This window comes from Aplidium turbinatum, chromosome 8 (genome assembly GCF_918807975.1).
Source record: "Aplidium turbinatum chromosome 8, kaAplTurb1.1, whole genome shotgun sequence".
Classification (NCBI taxonomy): domain Eukaryota; kingdom Metazoa; phylum Chordata; class Ascidiacea; order Aplousobranchia; family Polyclinidae; genus Aplidium; species Aplidium turbinatum.
Window position 1 is genome coordinate 22,731,463 of NC_137479.1, and position 13,168 is coordinate 22,744,630.

The 13,168-nt window shown below is 37.6% G+C and overlaps 1 protein-coding gene across 2 annotated transcripts in view; it reads right to left on the reverse strand.

Annotated features, from left to right (window-relative positions):
* Positions 1-10,871, reverse strand: part of LOC145775129 (dynein beta chain, ciliary-like) — a 58,839-nt gene extending 47,968 nt beyond the window's left edge. For both annotated transcript variants that reach the window (XM_082586342.1, XM_082586343.1), the window contains exons 1-14: positions 10,729-10,871; positions 9,553-9,755; positions 5,862-5,980; positions 5,526-5,719; positions 4,938-5,109; positions 3,783-3,882; positions 3,529-3,614; positions 2,806-2,931; positions 2,233-2,376; positions 1,609-1,698; positions 1,055-1,222; positions 638-754; positions 370-519; positions 32-171 (exon numbers count right to left, since the gene is read on the reverse strand). In XM_082586342.1, coding sequence (XP_082442468.1) covers positions 32-171; positions 370-519; positions 638-754; positions 1,055-1,222; positions 1,609-1,698; positions 2,233-2,376; positions 2,806-2,931; positions 3,529-3,614; positions 3,783-3,882; positions 4,938-5,109; positions 5,526-5,719; positions 5,862-5,980; positions 9,553-9,755; positions 10,729-10,754 — 1,835 coding nt within the window. In that variant the 5' untranslated portion in view covers positions 10,755-10,871. The remainder of the gene's footprint in view (positions 1-31; positions 172-369; positions 520-637; positions 755-1,054; positions 1,223-1,608; positions 1,699-2,232; positions 2,377-2,805; positions 2,932-3,528; positions 3,615-3,782; positions 3,883-4,937; positions 5,110-5,525; positions 5,720-5,861; positions 5,981-9,552; positions 9,756-10,728) is intronic.
* Between the last annotated feature and the right edge of the window lie 2,297 nt (positions 10,872-13,168).

Consider the following 13,168-nt stretch of genomic DNA (forward strand, 5'->3'; position numbering starts at 1 on the left):
AGTAATTTTTACTAGCTGTAGCGCTACTCACGGATGATGGAAATGCTTAAACCACTCCCTGGGCCAAGTGACTCGGTCCTGCATCTCTTGTGCCCACTTCAACTGGCCTGCCACATGTGGCTGGTTCTTATGGACGCAAGGTCGCAGAAGATTCGGTTGCTCATACGAGTCCTGTCATAATGAAAACAATGATATGTAGGATGCACAAGTGAAACCAGTTAAAGAATTGCCGTCACTACTGCCAGAAGCCAATAAAATTAAAAGCGATTACTTAGCTTACATTTTCAGCGTAAATTTTTCATAAAAAAAAAGAACACACTACAAATATAGAATAACAGAGTTTAATGCAAAATCTTTAGCAGAGTCTACCTGCTGGGCTGTTTCAATAACATGTTGGTCAAAAATCCTTTTCGACTCATCCAAACTCGTATTGAATTTCTTCAGCAAAATAGGGTACTTTAAGTCAAAATCGGCTTTTATGATTGGTCGCTCAAGAAGAGTGCCAAATATGCTGAGAATCTGCAAAACATAACCCAGGTAAATAATGCGCTTGTAGTTAGAATAGAGCGTTACTGCTGAATACCAGTAATGCCAAAAACATGTTATGATATGAACATGAGTAAAATGTTAGGCTTACTTTGAATATGGAAAGCATCCCAGAACAGTCGTCGAATCCTTGACAAATTATGTTAGCAAGCTGCCGCTCCAAGTCAGAAATGCTTTGAATAAATGAAGTGTAATCCTTTTCGAAACCCTAAAGCATGTGTAAAATACCTCAAATGCCAAATAAAAACATAACTATATTTTCAAAGTGTAGTATTGATTCGATTTCATAGTAAACTATATAATTTAAGTCATCTTTTTACCGAATGGTAAACATTTAAACAAACTTTAAAAAATTACATCGTCGACCTTTTGTGGGGTTAAAAACAAATCAAAGGATACGTAGTACGTACGGTACCAATCAAATACGCTTATGGAAGGGCTAACTTGCAACTTGTAAACTTAATTTTTTCGCTTCCGATAATGAAATTTTTCTGATTTACTTAATTACTTTGTCTGTGGGATCCAGTGGATTGTAAGTTCTTTCTCCGAAAACCTTGTAAATGTCTTGAAATGAGTTGAATATGTTCAATACGAGTTGGCTCAGCATGCGACCTTTGACCCCGCCAAACTCAATCTTTTCCAATTTCATGAATTCTTGGCTTCGAACGAAAAATTCCTGTAAAAAAGGGGGACTAATTGTGGAGAGCAATGAACGAAACAAATGAGCATGAAGCTCGGTGCATCTGGTTTCGTATTCTTCACTCGGCTTGTTTAGAATAAACTTCAAATCAAGCTATAATTATTTTTTTCTATTCTCAAGGAAGCACAACTTGCAAATGCGAGCAGGAGCAAACGATGCAACATCTACTCGACTGTTTTGTCCTAAAAGCAAATGCTCTCACAAGATTTGGCCGAGTTCAAAGATAGAGCAAGAGCTTGCGTGATGCTCGGGGCTACGGCCTCGGCCGTGTAAGAAGAACAGCAAGATATTCAGTAGACTTATAGTGCCATATAACTCTGGTACAGGTGCACCTAAACATTAATTTCTCGAAATAATCGTACCGTTATGATGTCAAGACGACCAATGAAATGATCCATTCTTGAAAAGATGAGCTCCGACGAAAAGTTCCACAATCTGACTTTGGTCTTGTCCTTGAAAAGAACACAGAAGATTTTTCAATTTACTTCTCAAATATTCGCACTTTTTTCTTCAAATCACTCAGTGTAAAAAAAATCCCTTGTGCATTTGGCACCTAATTGTACGCCCTGGTTACTAATTTCCTACCAAACACGTTCTTGACCAACCTGGCTCGTGTGACTGCCTATGCAGTGTCGCGCAAGAGCCTTAATCGCATAACGTTGCGCATAACTTTCAAGATTCCAAAAAAAAATAACACGTGAAATAATTTATCAAAATTACAGTAAATTTACAAGAATTTCTTTTTGGGTCTTTGAGCTTGGTATCCGGAAGAAAAAGACAGCAAATCGGATTCGATAGATCAGGTTACGTCATGCGTTACTAGGCTACTATATACTACATAGCTCCAATAACTGACTTTACACAAAACAGAAATTAGCGTTTATAGAAAATACTACATCGGAAATTTTGAGTTCAAATCTGACTCAACAACCTATGCAAATAATAATCTGATATTACTTTCTATTGAACTATTGAATAAAACAAACCTCAAAATAAGTCCCTAGAATGGCTTTCGAATGCTCGTAGCATTTCCTGAAAGCATGCAACACCTTTCGTGCACTTTTAACTCGATCGACAGACTCATCCAGCTCGCCCTTCAAGATATCGTCTGGCGATAGGTAACCACAAGCCTGATTTCAATAAAAAAAAAAGTGGTAACCTAAACACTGTATGCAATGTAGGCAGTAGAAAGGAACATTTTTCCAGGCAGCGCAAGGCTGAGTATAGTCACTAGAACAGTGAGCAATCGCGATTCTCTAATCATCACAATGTAGCTTCCACGCTAGCCGTTAAGACTATCGAATCAACTACAGGCAATGTTTTCAGGCAGCCGATTGTAGCAAGAATTAAAACATGTATCTCACATAAGGCTCATTGGTATCGCACCACTAAAACACTATAGGCCTACTTTAACTAAAAAATAACGCTCACTATCGAATGCATTAACAGTGATACATCCTAATTTTGAAAAGATATTTTAAAACAAAAAAAATGATTTCAAAAATATTAAAAAAACACTGAATGGCCTACACAGCAAAACCAATATTTAAGATTTTTACCAAATCAATAAGAAAGTTGCACATTTCTCTCATGAGGACAATTATGCGAACTGGAGTGTTGTAATTTTTCGACATGGACCATATCATGCAAATGACGTGCATCAGTGGGGATAACTTTGGAATCGCCTAAATAAAAGTAGACATTTTTTTCAAATTTGATGTAATAGCTACATTTCTTATTCATGCTTTTAATAAACAAGATATATTACAGTAGGCTACATGCAAACTTTAAGTTACACGATTTGATCATATCAAAATCAAAATTGATAGTTGACCCTATATTGACTTTAGAAGCTATAGCCCCCCTACCCAAAAAGGAGAAAACTATCGCTTCTATTGTGTTACGTTGCAGGTAAGTGCAATTAAGAAAAGTAGCCTAAGAATGCACTTCCATCAATGGGTCAATATCTGCTGTACAAAGCAGTTTCAGATAACTGCCGAATTGCTTCAACTATAATGCCAGTGAAAATGTGAAAAGTTATCTTGATGATTATGTCTGAGTCAAACTACTGTACAAGTGTACAAGCTATACAAATCTGTCGAGTAAAAGCTTAGGATTACCACCAATCCAAGGAAGAGAACTTTAACCCATAACATCGACAAATTTTCACGTGTCATTTAATGATAAAATCTACAAACATGCACGACTATAACGTAGATGCATCAGCCTTTGTATTGCAGACGTAGATGCATCAGAAAACTAACAGTTTGTATCAAACGTACATCACTGAACTCAATTTGCTCAAAATCTTCAAGAAATGCACGAAGTGGTTTCAAATGAACTTTGATGTCCTGAGCTTCGCGTAGGGCTAGAACATAAACAAAATGTTTTGTGGACTCAATTTTTTAATCACTTTATAATTGCATCATACCATAAGAAATATGTATCCGTCAAGACCATACACTTCCTCAAAACCTATTGAAACTGAACTTTAAAACTCATTTCTTATTAAAGTTCGTACATCAAGATCTCATACCTGATACAACATCCGAAAATATTTCTTGAAAGGCGGGAAAGTAGCTGCTGTTTGACATTTCAAGCAATGTTGCCATCTTTTTAACTCGCTTTTGGCAAAGCTACAAACGATTAGAAAATGATATTTTCTGGTACAAAAATTATTCAGCGGTGCGCACGAAATGTTGCTTGTCTGTTTGCCACTAATTTGGCTGTCTAACAAAATAACTTTTGTCATTGCGTAAACGTAAATATAGTAGAAATAGCAATATCTTGTAGCGTACAGAGTATATAGGTATGACTTATCTGTAAACAGTTAAGTTAGTTACACAAGTGATGCACTTAACCTAATTCTAAGAAAATCAAAAGAGTATCAAAAAGCGCAACTTACGCTATCTTGGTTCTAAAAGCGCGTACTTCAAAATGCGCAAAGAGTGCGTAATGTAAAAGTATGCCCAGATCTTTTTTTTCAGACAAAGGTTTATTCATTTCATACAAAATTCTGTTTTTAATCACGATACTCGAAACTAAACCAATCCTTTCCAGTCAAACCTAGCCCAAAATTTGTAAATCCACAAAAAGTTAGTCTAAAGTGGTCTCTTATAAACTCATCGAACCAGATATAAACCAGGAAACAACAAAAATACATAATAATCGATATAATGGTGTTTATAAACTTAGGCTACCGGTATTAAGTCCTTTAGAAATTACAACTTGAAAAGAAATTACGAACTGTAGACAACGTACCAAAAACTTACTCTTCATTAGTGCTGCCCTTAAAGATGAATAGATGAGCTTATGTAGCAAAAGCTCCTTTGTTAATTTGTATGTTTCAAGCTGTAGTATAACCTAACTGCTTTGAACAGCTTCCATTTTCAAATAGACTACTGTTGCAGTGAAGAGTTGATAAATTAAAGTTGTGGAATTTTGTAAACTTTGAGATGGATTTAACAAACAGGGATTAGTTTATATCTGAGAAATTCAGGATAAGCCTTTTTGCTGAAAAAAACACCTGGCTTGCTGGCAACTCTTTTATTTAACTCTGAGAAGGCAGTTTCGCTTCCTGTGCTTCTAACTTTACCTGTCTAATTCTTAAGTAAAACGAAGACTTGATTTCATGTATCAATTAAAATTAATCACTTCTGCTAAATGAAGACTAGCATGATATCAACATTACCTGACCATAAATGCATTCAAGGTTAGCACATTTTGCATTCCAAAATTCGATTTCGATGATAGGACTAGGATGGAGTCCCTCTAAGAGTGGTTGAGCAGACTCCTGTTTCAATACATCTCGAATTTGATGGCTCCATTCTATGATAACAGTCTCAACGGCGTGAAGCAAAACACTAAACACAAAACATCCCATTTTAACTAGCATTTAAAAAATACTTACTTAATTTTTTCAAGCGAGAATTTGACAAAACTAAAAATAGGTAACCGGTTAACAAATACCTCATACAACCTAGGGTCAGATACTGTACTAGAATGTTTCAAACTGATTCTTTGATGTGACACATCTCAACACAAAACAGGATGTGCAGTAAACACAATTTGAAAGTGCTTGGGAGTAAAAATGATTCATAATTCAGGCTTTTAATAAAGTGAAGTAAAGTTTATTTAAACGTTCAAAAAAATTATTGTAAAATAGAATGATTTCCATATCACAGACAAAGCAAATTAAAAAATGATATTTTTTCTATTTCAGGGCAAATGAATAGCAATCCGCCAACTATTACCTAACGGTAGCTATGGCATCTCTCACCGCTTTTCATCCGAATGTGAGTTATCCAAGGATTCTGCGCCTACTGGATGGGGCAAAAGAGTTTTTCCTTTAACATGCCCAGCAACCACATAAACGTCACTTTTTAGCTTGTGCACATGCCGCAAAACGTCTTCTGACACAACAGCGGGCCATCTTTCATGATTACCATCATTAGACAGTAGTCGTGAGAGAAACTGAAAGCGAACAAAGAAAAATTAGTAAATTACCGAGTTTGAGAATTTAGGCATGCAACAACAGTATTAAGCGCAATCTTAAGGCTAAGTATTAAGCTCAAAATATTCGCCTTGACATTTAAAGTTAGCCAACAAATAGTACCTCATCGATGAGAGGAGAAAGGTGGTCGAGTGGAATTTGTGAAACATCCCCAAAAGCCAACTTAGTTCGAATGTTGTCTTTGGTTAACGCTGTTTTCTCTTTCTTCACAAAGTACGTGCCTGAAAATTGATTTTAGCTCAACGTATTAACCTACTGTCTTTCAACATAAAGCTAACAGCGCATATCAAACTACAGTTCCACAAGTATAATCACCATTTTATAAATATAAAATACCCATGAATGTTTATGTGACAACAATATTACTAATGTCCTGTTTTTCCCAATGGCATACCGTATATTGTAAGCTGTAGGCTGTATAGCGCTGAGAATCATGAAAAAATCATAAGTGAGCGTGGGGGTCCGCCTTGGAAGAAAATTGTATATTTGCTCATTGGTCAAGGTTTGCACTCAGGCAACACGCCCAGCTGGTACCGTATCTATATAGCCTACAACAGTTCACAAACTTGAGAAACTTGACCAGAAACAAATGTACAAAGGATCTGAGGAACGCTACAGCTTGATCTCAAACAACAAATCTTTGAATGAATAAAGGAACTAAAGAGGGTGCGGGAGAGAACAAGCCCAGAAGTTTGACACTTTTATTTTATTTTTGTCAGGAAAGAACTACAATTTTTTCAATGCTGAGATGAGAACATGGTCAAGTGACCTAGGCCGCTACCATTGCTACCTAGTGGAGTTGAGCATGGAGTGCCGAGTGGAGTGGAGCCGGAGTATGCCCAATTTTCAGACAATGAAGTGGGTTCGGAATTTTATTTTTCAAAAGTTTTCGGAATGGAATAGCGTAGATTCGGAGTTTGGTTAGACAATTTCGCATTTTACTGAAATTAAATAAGTCCATATATATTCTAGTTTTGTTTGTGAAGAAAAAAAAAAACTGTCCTAACAAATCTTCGACCTCGCAATAATGTTTATGAGTGTGCGCCACTGAAAACAGTTTCGTGCTACTGAAGTTGACAAAGGATTTTTGCACCCCTAAGCTATTTCGTGTTTAGGCTACGCATTGGCTAGTATTACGTAAACTCATGATTTGATTTTCGAGTGGAGTGGATTCCGAGTCTAAAATAATAAAAATTTTCAGAGTCGAATTGAAGTAGAGTTTGGTTTCATGGAGTTGGAGTCTCAAAAATCACACTCCGCTCAACATTGCTCCCTGGAGGTGTGGCCTGATTTGTCACATTTTGCAAATTTTAACTACCGCTTACTGTCTGACTGAATTTTTTACGACGTTTATACATTTTGCCGACTCATAAAAATATCAACCTGTTAAGTGAGGAGAACCACAATTTTTGTTCGAGCTAGTCGCTATGAAGAAACCTACCGAGGAATATTGTTTCAATGGTAATTACAGTCTGACAGAAATAAAGCGATTACAATAGAAAACAATAGTCCAATATTAACTTGTCCTGAATAGTCAAAACGACAAAATAAAGCAAAAACTACAAAAGAAAACTAAAACAAAAGCTTGTTGTGCTATGGGCTGGGGACTCCCCAATACTCTAAGTCTACAAAGTACCCAGACAGCAGTCTGCAAATCTATGTTGAATCAATGTAAAAATCGACTGATTTGCTGTCTGGATAATAATGCGACTAAAAATTCTGGGAGTCTCCAAACTAAATGCACACAGTACCTCGATAACAGATAACAGTAACTCCGTAAAATCCCAAACCCCGGCAAGCTGCTGCATGCAACCACACTGGTAAAACCTCCCAAGCAGCGGTTAAAATCAAGAAAGTCATTTGTTCGCGTTGCACAAGACCTTCTGGCAGCTTCTGGTGGAAGCCCTAGCAAACAGTGGTGCCAAGCGGCGTGGTGTGAACAATGGTCAAGCAGCACATCTCCACTTCGTCAAGTATTCGGATTTTCATCTAGAAACCAGTTGGGTCATGGCCTCTCTAGACTTGCCTCATCAGGGCGTAATCGTTTACTCACTGGTGTTGGACGTTGTGGTGCCGACCTGTTGCGTTGGGGCTTGGCAGAAAGTGCTACCTGTGAGTGTCGTCAAGTAGGCTACATACGGCAGCCCACATAATCAAGGATTGACCGCTGTACAAACCACCTCATGATATGGAAGGTCTAGTTTCAATTAACGATGACGTCAGGCAGTGGCTAACAGACGGGTGCCTGATATATAGCGACAACACGAGAAAGAACTCGAATTGTAAGAAAATAGTTACTCACTTAACGGGTTAAAGCTTCTTGTTGGCTTGCGGAAGCAGAAAAAATGAAAGAAAGTTTGAAAAAACGTTCGTTTAGACCAGTGGTCTTCAACCTTTTTTCCAAAATCGCCCCTTTGTTGAAAGTGCGGGTCCAAATCGCCCCCTCAAACGAGGCCTCGAAATTAACGGCGGCCGTGGCCGCCGAAGGGTTCAAAAACGGCCCCCGAAAGTAAGCTCTGCTCGGCCGCAGGTAACTCGAGAAGGATACAAGTAACTATCGAGGGCTTTGTATGCGTATTGCGAAAGCAAAACTCGTTTTCTTCTTATTACCATCGGAGATTCGGTTCGTTAACGCAAAGCGCTGAAGCAGAAAACTTACGTCAATCATAGACGTTTTTGTTGCTGGCCGCCGGAATCGCTTGCCGTTCGGCCATACTGGTTGCCGGGTGGAAAAGTTAAGTTCGAGGACTGCGAAACGATTGCCGTTGTACAAAAGTTCATGTCGCTAAAAATTTACATACAAAACTTCAAATATCCCAACAATATAAATAAGCAAAAGCAAGCACATTTTATTGAAATACAACAGCTCGTGGAAGCTAATTAATGCGACCCTTGCGCCTGGTGCTTATTTGCAAGACTAGTAATAGCTGGGTGCAAGCCAGTCAGCTTAAGTCGAATTGCATTTCCTCCAGTCTTGTTCATGTCAGGTTGGTTTCGGTATTTATTTCTCATGTGCAATACTTCACTAAAACCTTGTTCAACAATGTATGTCGAAGGAAACGCCAATAAATACAACTTCACTTTTGCCCATAGTTCCGGAAATCGATCATTGCACTTGATCCAGAAATCTGCCCATCCATGTGCGAAAAAAATTGCTCGAGCTTCTTCGTTACAGTAAAATCGCCCCCCAATTTCAAAAATTGTACAAATTGCCCCCGCAATGGCCAAAATCGCCCCCCGGGGGGCGATATCGCCCCCGTTGAAGAACACTGGTTTAGACTGTTAACAAGCGGCTAACAGTTTGACTGAACTTTTTTGTCAAATTTTATTGTTTTTCAAAGCCTAGTGATGTTAAAAACCCAATTTGTCGCGGAAAGACAGTAAAATAAACATTAAAATATATTGCCACAGCGGCAATAGAAAGTGAGAAAGAATTGTGTCATTTCTTTTCAAATCCAAGTCGAGAAAGAATAGAACACAAAGGCAACGAAGATACAGGAGAAAAAACTAGATAAGAAGTTTGGGGTTTCCCGTTGAGATACTGTCTGACTCTGATATCAAGGCCCTTTTATTAGAAGCAAAATTATTCCAGTACGGTATGTCAAAGCAGCAACGTGCACGCAGTATAAATAGTAACCTATCGATAATAATTACAGTAACAACTAGGAGTTCGTAAAAACGTTGACTTGTGCACAAGTACCGTACCTAAGCTATACCAAATATTCAGCCCGAAACAAACGAAAATAGTTATTTTCATTAACAGAACTTTCTAAAGTTTCAAAAATTTTAATACCTTTTTGCTTTATACTTGTGGGAAAATCATAACTTGGCTGCAGATATCCAGCTGCAGTTGAGTAAATAATTAATCCAGAAAACTCTTGCTTGTCCAGAAAAGCTTGAATCAAAACTTTGTTTTCTTCAGCGCTCACCATTTTTGACCATTTGTCTGGCTTCATGGCCAAAGTTTTCAAAGTCTTTTCTTGGAGAAGCTCCCATCTGCAAAAATGATGATCATGCAATATAGACTTATGCAGCACAGCACAACTGGTTCACGAGGTTTCGATTGCCTTAAAATCTACAGTACCGTACCAATTCAGTGGATTACTCGCCTTACAGCAGGGCTTTCCAAACTAACGGTCACGACCAGAGACTACCTCCCTCCCCCTCTCAAAACATGTCTGAATATTACGTTTTAATACCATTATGTTGTATGACGTTTGCCCTCGGCTCCTAAAGGTTTCTTTCTAGCAAGGTCACTGGTCGCGACCTATGTGGGGGAAGCGCAACAAATTATAGGGGTCGCAAACGCAAATACGTCTGCATTTAAATCAAGGTAATGAAAGATTTGCAGTCTGGTCCAGTTGTCCGTTGCAACGTGTTGCATACATACGTTGTAGCCTACATTTTTTTTACATTTGATGCGAAACTGTCAAAACTCAAAAGTATTAATGCAAATAGCCTACAGTTCTTTTTGGCAGATTACCGTATGTCAACCTATGCTTTTATAGTGCGACTTCGTCACATGCAACGCTTAGACGAGTATAATAATCTCGTGCGGTAGTTTGCACTGAATTATAGACAGCAACGACACGATTTTTGAAGCATTTCGACAACGAAAAGTTTTTACTTTAACTCTCCAGTGTTTTCGTTGCTTTTTGGAAACATCAGAAGGACAAATGAGTCCTTGAACCAACGAAGCATAGCCTAAGACCTAAGTCATCGTGTGACGCTTCTCTGCAGATTGTGAAAAGTAAGAGAAAAGTACCGTACAACACTGGCAAAGTAGCTTCTTCTACCAAAGGCAATTAAAATGTCTGCGATTGTTCATGGCAAAAAATAACACTAAAAGAACTCGATGAAACGTCGCCTAACAATAATAAAAGTAGTACAGTACGTTGGTTCTATAAAAGCGCACTGCATTGTTTGACATCGCAAAAATTTTCAGTTTAATTTGAATTAATTACTGTACCTGAAATCCACAACTTCGGCGGTCATCTTGACAAGATTTTGGTAAACCCGCTGGCAATCTTGTGAGGACTAAACTATCTTCATGCAGAAGATTTGCTACTTTCCTGCCACAAATATTGACCTTTCCAACTGTTGTTAAGGTTTTTACATTCTAAAAATCTTCAATGTTTTTGCATCAATTGAGTTTAGGAGTATTGTTTTCTTTTTGTATCGTAATAAAACAACTATGACATCACACATACTTTAATACATGCACTGACAGTGGGCGCTACGGAAAACCAATCGTTAAATCGTTAATCATTGGTAAGTTAGCACTCTGTCGTTTACTGGCTGTCAAATAGAAGACTGATCAACTCACGCCAAGAGCTTTCTTCAGCCCATCATGCATCATTAATTTGTCCTTCACTAAGCAAGCAGTTAAAGTAATACGCTATCTTGTACACACTTCCAACTCATGTTCTGTAAACATTTCGAAAATTATACTGTCTTTATCTTCAGTGCTATAAATATATACATTTATAGCACTGAAGATGAAGACAGTATAGTTCGCTGAACATGAGAATCATATCTACATTTTAGACTTTTTGTTTTTTGATTAGATTAACCAGGGTTCGTTCCAACCATTTTGCTCCTAACTTCCAACTTCTTTTAAGAGTAACTTTTGTTCAGACTCAACTAATTCCAAAATTAGCGCTTCGTCCTATAACTTTCCACTTCACTTCAACAACTTTCACACAACTGAATGCATGGCCTCTTGAGATGAACTTGAAATGAAATGTCTGTATCGATCTCAAGCACTGTTAAAAACAAAGAGTTCGACTTCGTAGCCTACAAAAAAGTTGCTTTTGTTGTCATTACAACGCTCGGTAATGTTACACCAACGCGAAAATGTTATAAAAATGAAGCTGTGAAAAAAGCTTTTTCCAGACTAATTGAATTCCAAAGCAATCAGATGCCTCTTTACAAAGAAACAACTGAATGGCCTAAACTGGGTTCAATGATTTGGAATTAACTGCTTTAAGCCAATTCACAGTATTTAGTAACAATCCAGATTCCAGAATATGAAATGAAATGTTTTTATTTGAATAAGAGTACTGATAAAGCCGCTTTTACGGCAGCGAAAGCTCTACTAATAAAATATTTGTAGTTACCAAATCTGGTTGCTTTTTTACTGATATGAAATGAAACTTCGGACATCTAATTCTAAGATTTCTCGTGTGTGTTCTTGTAGTGACAGTGGTTGAATCAATTTGATTAGAACTGAATTACTGTACAATATGATTACTGTACAATACAATGTGTAACGAGATAGCAGGGAAACAACCAAGGACGGGTATTTTGATAGATGGAGAAAAGATAGAGGAGGTTGATCAATACAAATATCTAGGAAAAATGATAACGCCAGGAAACGACATGGAAACTGAGATCACCCAAAGGATAACATCAGGCTGGAGAAGATTTGGTCAATATAACACTTTTTTAAAGAGCAAGAATATTCCAATTAGCTTAAAACGAAAAATCATGGACACAGTAATATTGCCAACATTAACATACGGAGCAGAAACATGGTCACTCACAAAACAACAAACAAGAAAACTGGCAGCAGCACAAAGGAACATGGAAAGAATAATATTGAACATAAATAGAAAAGACAAGATTAGAAATGAAGTTATCAGAAACAAAACTTGTATCAAAGATGTCATAGAAACAGCAACAAACCTAAAGTGGCAATGGGCGGGACATGTAGCAAGAATGAAAGACAACAGATGGGCCAGGATAACCACAGAATGGACACCAAGATATGCAAGAAGAACTAGAGGGAGACCAAAAAGAAGATGGCGAGATGACATAGAAGAAAAGATTGGCATCACCTGGATGAGCACAGCAAAAAACAGAATGGTGTGGAAACATATGTGGAGGCCATCTGCCAGCAGTGGCATGACCGGCTGATGATGATGATGATAATGATTTAATTATAATCCAATTATAATGATTTTATTCTATTTCAAAAAGAATACCAACAAAGCCGCTTTTACGATAGTGGAAACTCTATTAATAATTTTGAATAAATTTTAACGTTATTAAACCTGACTGTTTTTATTTACTGATTTATTTTTTACAAGGTTTTGATTACGGTAACTCGCTAATTAACGAAAAATGATGGCATTTCGAACGGAAAAAGACTTCGCAAGTTTTTTTTTTTCTGTTTATCAATGGTACAGTATGTGGCAGATTGTGGCGGAAGGATGATACGTTTAATTATAAAAATGGCATTATTTTTCTATTTTTGAAGGGCTTGTGACTGTTTCTTTTAAATACGCCACTGACTTGAAACACGCATGCTCTCAGGCTATTACTTTAAGTCAGGGGTTCTTAAACTGGGGTCCATGGACCCCCAAGGGGTCCGCGGACTAGTTTTAGGAGGTCCATGAAGGCCCAAT